Below are 7,364 nucleotides of genomic sequence, written 5' to 3'. Positions count from 1 at the left end.
AAGTTGATTATTATTCATAGCTCAAAGACACTAATGAAGCAACCATAATATTTAATTGTTTCATCAATTTATAAGTACACATTTTGTTTGAAATTCAAATACAATACATCGAATAGACTAATATATTTATTTTAATAATATCCTAAATGTATCACTAAGTTTTCTTATAATCTTCAATGATCCTTAACCCGCAACACATTTTGAATATCATATTTTTGTCAACAATAATGTTGGTGAGTTCATAAGGTTTTGTATATGTATATAATAAAGAAAAATCAATATTCACATGTCAAGATGTAATGTTTCAATCAAAAGTAAGAATAAAAAATAAAAACATGATATTCTCATTCACTTGGCACAAGCTAAAATCTACTAAGGACCTCCTGTTCGCTAAACTGAGTAATAGATGAGAACCACCATTTGTTCCAACATAAGTTAAAGAATTAAGAGGCGCATGCACGTCTCGTTGAGAATAATTTTTAAAAGGACAGCTAAATGTAATTTTAGGTTTAAGTCTTGGGAAGAAAGAGATTGCATGCACTTTGAATACACTTTAGTTGACTTCTACTCTTTTATACTTCAACTTGTTTTTATTTTAGCTAGTTTTAACAAAATGTACCCATTTGAGAATAACAGGATCAACATGGTCATGGATCGACCCGTTTACCAATAAACAGGTTCAATCTGGTGAACATTTAGCAAACTAACTTTTAACAAAGACGAGGTACTCTGAGTTCATACTAAATGTCAACTACGCAGTTTACTACTAATGACAAAATGTAGCACAAAACATCAATTCAAACACTAAAAAAACACAAAATCCAAGTTAATTGATCTTCAATTACTTCCTATAATACCAGGAAAAAAAAGCCCAATAATTTATTTTCCCTTTCGCCTTTTTTGCATCCCGCTGCAATCGCTACAGTACCATTTTCCTTTAGGTTGCTCTTTCAGACCAACACATCCATAATGGAACCACTCTATCTTGCACTGTGAACATATTACCACCTCATTAGTATTGGTTGGTTATAAACTGATAAAAATGGCAATTTGACTACTGGCTTTGGACGGGACGAGCCTCGCTGAGCCAGATTTGGTTCGGGCTCAAGCTCGAACTTAAATGAGCCGGCTCGGCTTGACTAGTTTATTTTACCGAGCTGAAAAGTGAAACTCAAGTCCCAGATCGGAGCATAAAAGGCTCAAGTCGGCTCGTTAAACTTATTTTAACTTTTTTTAACAAGTTGATATATTTAAGGCAAAAAATATTTTTAACATGCACATCATGCAATATTTATGAACTTAGAGACAGTGGCGAAGGATCATTAGGGCCAGTGGTGGACCTGCCCCCCCCCCCCTCTTTTATGATCGGTAGTGTAAATCTACATTTTTTCCGTCCGAATTTTTTTATATGTCGTGTAAATTTACCCATTTGTTACCGAGAAATTGAGCCCGACTCCCCCCCCCCCCCCCCGGTCCTCACGTCCAAGCTTTGCCACTGCTTAGAGAATTTATCATACCATATGCATTATGTTTGTTTCTTTTCAGTCTTTTATAGATCGAGAGGCAGATTCACAAAATCATATTGTATTATATTTGCTTTCTTTAATACTTATTATTATTACTAATATAATTATATTTTTTTAACAGTGTCATTATAATTATACTAAAATTTGGGGCCAACTAGCCAGATACGAGCTGACCCACGAGCTGAGCCGACTCTGGCTCGCCTCGGATCATTTACAAACCGAGCCGGCGAATTACTGTATTCCAACACATAGATTATTATAGAACAATTTTAGATCACTAACTCACTATATTGGCACGCTAACTATTCATAAAAATAACTTTTGGGACCAAAAGCACCCATTTTGACCGGTTACCACACGTATCCATTTTGCAACCTCTAAAAACTTACATCAGGGTTGTCACACGCCACCATCTCCCCATAACTAACTTGGTTGCAGAAACAATATGTCGGTTCATTAGGGTCAACTGGTAGGTCCAAGTCCATACTGGGTGGGTTTGCAGCTGCTACTTGAGCTGCTGCTGCAGCAAGGCGGGACCTGAATAACAGAAAGGTAAAATCTTAGACCGTTAAAGTTCAACTCAAAGACATATATGTGACCAAATTTAACAACTTTTTTCAAGAAATTACAAGTTTATATGATAAAGATTATTACTTTTTTCGGCCTCCTCTTCCACCTTCCTTTGCAGGCTTCCCGTTGCCTTCAGGGCTCGAACCAGGTGTTCCAGCTGCAGCAACAGTTTCCTTTTCTGCAACAACCACAAAAATATCACAAACGAATGAGTCGATTCTTATTCAAAAATTCATATAATTATTCTAGTATTTTTCTGTTTTTAATCATAATTTAACTCAACAATCATTATTAATAACTGGACAAAAATGGGTTTGCGATCAACCTAACCCACCGGTCCATATAGAGGTGCACAATAGTCAACAAAAGTTAAAGATGAGTTTTGGCGAAACCGAGTCGGTTGGAGCCAATTTATGGCTAAAAGCCAAATCAGAAGTGTAAGGTTACAACCCGATTTCAAACATATGGGTCAGGTCGAAACTGATTTCATTTGACAGAAGTATAAACGAACGATGCATGAACATTAATGAACATGAACGACAATGTGTTGGGCTTAAAAATAAACGTGAACAACAATGCATTGGGCTTAAAAAGTTATTAAACCTAGACTTGTATTGAAATGCGACTAAAAAACTTAAATGAATATATTAATACACGAAAACAAACAAACACAACTGAATGGACATAAATGAACAATTGTTCACAAATACAAAAGAACGAACAACACATGTTTTCATGTTCATTCATTTAACTAAACTAGCAATAAAAAATTCATATCCGTTCATTTATTAAATAAACGAACTTCCCTCCAAAGGATTCGTGATCGGTTCACTGAACGTTCAGTTGGTTTACAGGAGACTATATGCAACCTCTACACAAAATAATATCACATCTGTGTGTAACATATTTATAAAGAAAAGAAACTCTACCACGTCGCTGTTCTTCAAATTTTCTAAGATACTGATCAAGTTGCTGAATATGTGCATCCACCTGTTAAAACAACATGTCAAAACTTATCTCCAAAAAGAGAATACAAGGACTTCATCCTTTTGAATAACACAAACATCTCAAAACATCGGACAAACGCAAGAACAAAAATAAAACATGTAAATGTACCAAATCATATGCCTGAACAGCCAGAGCAACCTTCTCATCAGCAATCCTAATCGCATGTTTCTGCTCGTCCTGAGCTTCATCCGAGAATTTGGTAAGTGAAGTACCCGGTGCAATGTTTCCAGACTTAATTCCCTCTTTAAACTCCTCTATTTCCTGTAAACAATGCTGTTCATTTTGTCGTTGAATGCCTGCAGACGCGTACATCAGTTTGTTAAATTTAATATAAATTTATAAAACTTAGCAGAAAACAGGATCTATAAAATATACCTTGCAAACTTTTATCCAAATCACGTAATAATGCATACTTCCTCTGTAATATGTTTGGCAGTGGCTCCAAACCTACATAAATGAAGACAATTTAATAATTCTAATATTAAATCCTAATGATTAAAAATTAAAAACTTGTATACCAATCAAGCATCAAAATCTATCAAATTGGCAGTCAATTTAACGACAGAGTAGCCACGTAAGCCTAATTATGCATCCAATTTAACAAATTGATAACAATCGAAGAACAATTTTAAAACCCTAGAAAACTAGGGGTTCGAATCAATTTTCGATTTTTTTCTCAATTAAACCGTAAATTGACGACATGGGGTTTAATAGACGTGTTTTATAATAAACAGATGAGAGATTGAGGAGTATTACTGGCTTGAAAATCTTCAAGAAACGACATATTTGCGACGGAAAGTTTGGGGGAAATGAATGATTCGTTTGGCAGTTAAAAGCCCGCGTAAAGTAGGATCTTGATGTGATGTTAATTGTTATCTAACGTGAGCGTATGAAATGGTAGATGCATATGTTGGATGCTGATTCTTTGAATCATGTAATTGTTTCACTTATTTATAGGTTCGCAAATTGAATCGCAGCAAGAAAGAAAAATTGTTTATTTTAGACTAGTTGATTAAAAAGCTTATAAAAATTCATAATGAAAATAAACATTATGAATGGATAAATTGGGTCCCGAATAAGGTAAATGTGTTTGGGTGGAGAACGTGTATTGGGAGAATTGTTACGGGTACCATACTATAGAGACGGAATATTGATGTGGGTCCAATATCATGTCTGTTATGTTTCGATCTCGATGAAGATAGGAACGTTTACTGGTACAATGGTGGCGAATGGGGCATGGCAAGGTGTGATGTGGTGATGCAAACTCCCATCACTTTCTTTGTTTTCTCCATAAACGATGTTTTGAGTTATTATTTTACTCGGGACGAAATCAAACACAAAATAAGTGCATTTAAGCAATCTTCCGTGCCACACGCTATGGGATGGGTGGTTACAAGATCAATAATATAAGTAAATTGGGCTAATTGGTGTAAATTTGATGTACCAAATGTGTGGATTTTTGTTTCACATGTTGTTTTGCAGTTAGTCAATTGCAAGTTGTTGCGTGAATATAATTCCGTCTTAAAAAAACTTTTCTGGACATTCAAAATCAACTAAACAGGACACCAAATAAGCGAAGATGATAAAGAGGTAAAAATTAACTAACACATTGAATAATAAAAAGTACTATGGATCCATAAAACATGTATCATGTATTAGTGAATATAAATAGTTAATAAGGCTATGCGATGTGATCTAATTTTTTTTTTTTTAAAAAAAAAAAAAACTTATCGCTCTATTATGTAGATAATGGGTTTAACTAACTCACTATTTAACTATCACGTTCTGAGTTAAATAATATAAATAAACAAAAAAAACATTAAAAAAAGTTTTATTAGTGACTAGTGTGGACCTCACTTTTAAGTAATCCAAAATGGCATTAGTGGATTAACAAGAAAGATGGAAAAAAAAATATTTGACATCTCATTGCCCCGTTATGTTATTGATTTAACGGGTGTTATTAGGGTGACGTGGCTTTGCCAACCTCAAAATAGTGTTAAGGATTATATTTTGATTACATTGTCTTTCTACTAATGCTGACGCCAATTATCTCACTTATAATGTACTAGTTATCAACTAATTAAGATCATTTAGTTATGAAGCATTACAATGGCTCAACTCAATTTTGTACTTATGGATCGTTGAGAAGGCGATATGGTTGTTGGGGTGTAAAAGTTAGGATTAATATGGTAAATGAAACTTATTAGAACTATGACAGTTTTCTTTTTCATATTTAAGTGTAATAGTTATGCGTTTATATCATAAGTATACCAAGATTGTCTTTTGAGAGAAGGCAAAACCTAAAGCATTCATCATGGTTTTTCTATATTAATGTTTGGTTTTAAATAAATTTAGTAACAAGTTAAGAAGGTGTTCACCCATGTAATTATTTATGTAAAGATTTTCATATAGTTGTCTGTATTTGTTTGTTGCGATTTGTTCTAACTCGGCTTTCAAAAATGATTTAATGGATGGTAAAGAAGGGAAAATTCTCAAAATGATCCATTTATAAAATATGTTTTCAAGTTTATCCCTACTAATTCAAGTTTCCAATTTTGTCCCTTTGGTATCTCGTCGCCGACGATATTATAGCGAACACCGACGATGCGTTACTGAAACAAATAGGATAACGACACGTGGCCGGAATCTGTGTTGACGATGCGTTATGTTGCTAATGTAGGGTAGCGGCGATGCGTTATGTTGCTAACGTAGTGTAGCGGCGATGCGTTATGTTGCTAACGTAGGGTAGCAGCGATGCGTTATCACCAACGCATCGTGGAACCCTTGTGTTGTCATAACAAGGTAGCAGCAACATAACGCATCGCCGCTACCCTACGTTAGCAACATAACGTATCGTCAACCCTATGTTATACGTAACGTAGGGTAGCAGCGATGCGTTATGTTGCTAACGTAGGGTAGCAGCGATGCGTTATGTTGCTAACGTAGGGTAGCAGCGATGCGTTATCCACTAACGCATCGTCGACGACCTATTCCGGCCACGTGTCGTTATCCTATTTGTTTCGGTAACGCATCGTCGGTGTTCGCTATCATGTCGTCGTCGACGAGTTAACAAAGAGACAAAGTTGGAAACTTGAATTATTGGGGATAATCTTGGAAACACATTTTTTAAATGGGCTATTATGGGAATTTTCCTTTAATAATACTATAATACTGTAAAATATTGTTTATATAAGAATCAGTGAATGTTAATTAACTTTCCATTTGAGGCAATTCAGATTGAATGCATTTAAAAAAGTTATACAAATCATTTTTATATTATTAGTTTTTTTTAAAGGCCAAAGCAAAAGTTCATGTTTTCATATAAATGATTTGTAACTTCATGAATTATTTTATAAATAGTTGGTTGTTTTACATGTCTTTTTTTTTTAAAAAAAAAATTGGTTTTAAATAATTCCAACTATGCTCTATTGGTAAATAACAGTCCCAACTTTAACCTTGCCTGGTGGCGGTCCGAACTAAAGGGACATTTGTTTTTAACAGGTCGCGACTAACGGATGTTAACTCCGTTAGTCTGATGCTTACGTGGCATGCCTAGTTGTCAAAAAACTGATTACGTGACAGCTTTACGTGGCAACCAGTCATAATAATAATAATAATAATAATAATAATAAATTAATAATAATAATAAAACCCTAATTCCCCACCCATTTCATTCCCACCACAACCCAACCACAATCATCATCTTCATCAGACATTCATCAAATCAACCCCCAAATCATAAATCCAACATTAATTCAGGGTCTATATCGTGTCTCCTTGAAGATCAACATTCATTTCCCCTATTTTAACCCTAATTCAAGGTCTAAATCGTGTCTCAGATTGGGTCTAGATCTGAGATTCAGTTGAGATGGTGGTGTTTCCGACGACGTTGCAGACGAGCCGGTGGCGGCGGAGTGCCAACGTGGTGGCGGTACAGAGATCGAGTGGAAGTTGCAGGTACAGAAGCCGAGCAATAGTTGCTGGGGCCGGTGAACATGGTGGTTTCTGATAGTTTCTGTTTAGATATCCACCGCCGGTGGCCGACGAGTAAGATAATGGCGGTGGTCATAGGGTCCGGTGGTGGTTGTAGGGATGGACATGGTGGTGGTCATGGGTTCCGGTGTTGGTTGCAGGGGATAGACATGGTGGTGGTCGTGTGTTTCAGCGAGGGGTGGTGGTGGTAGCTCGCTGGGAAACGAGGTGGTGGTGGTACTGGACTATGAATAAAAGGGAGATGGGGGAGTATATAATAATAATAAT

At 35.6% G+C, this 7,364-nt stretch overlaps 1 protein-coding gene across 1 annotated transcript; it reads right to left on the bottom strand.

Annotated features, from left to right (window-relative positions):
- Positions 1-743: 743 nt before the first annotated feature.
- On the bottom strand, positions 744-4,050 carry LOC143536996 (PHD finger protein ING1-like). The gene is made up of 7 exons (XM_077030862.1): positions 3,861-4,050; positions 3,480-3,551; positions 3,213-3,400; positions 3,026-3,086; positions 2,181-2,274; positions 1,916-2,063; positions 744-990 (listed from the first exon to the last, which is right to left on the bottom strand). The coding sequence occupies exons 1-7, from the start codon at positions 3,886-3,888 to the stop codon at positions 880-882; spliced, it is 702 nt and encodes a 233-aa protein (XP_076886977.1). The 5' UTR covers positions 3,889-4,050; the 3' UTR covers positions 744-879.
- Between the last annotated feature and the right edge of the window lie 3,314 nt (positions 4,051-7,364).

Source organism: Bidens hawaiensis, unplaced genomic scaffold (assembly GCF_021521415.1).
Source record: "Bidens hawaiensis isolate Kalapana, Puna unplaced genomic scaffold, B.hawaiensis_p1.1 tig00011076_1, whole genome shotgun sequence".
Classification (NCBI taxonomy): Eukaryota; Viridiplantae; Streptophyta; class Magnoliopsida; order Asterales; family Asteraceae; genus Bidens; species Bidens hawaiensis.
The sequence above is the reverse complement of the archived record's forward strand: the minus strand, read 5'-3'. Positions and strand labels throughout refer to the sequence as shown.

Bases quoted from the DNA above. Each gene is read 5' to 3' on its own strand.
- LOC143536996 (XM_077030862.1), bottom strand. From the start codon at position 3,888: ATGTCGTTTCTTGAAGATTTTCAAGCCA. The intron at 3,552-3,860 runs GTAATACTCCTC...TCATTTATGTAG, and splicing joins TCTTGAAGATTTTCAAGCCA to GTTTGGAGCCACTGCCAAAC. The intron at 2,064-2,180 runs GTAATAATCTTT...TCTGTTATTCAG, and splicing joins GGAAGAGGAGGCCGAAAAAA to GTCCCGCCTTGCTGCAGCAG.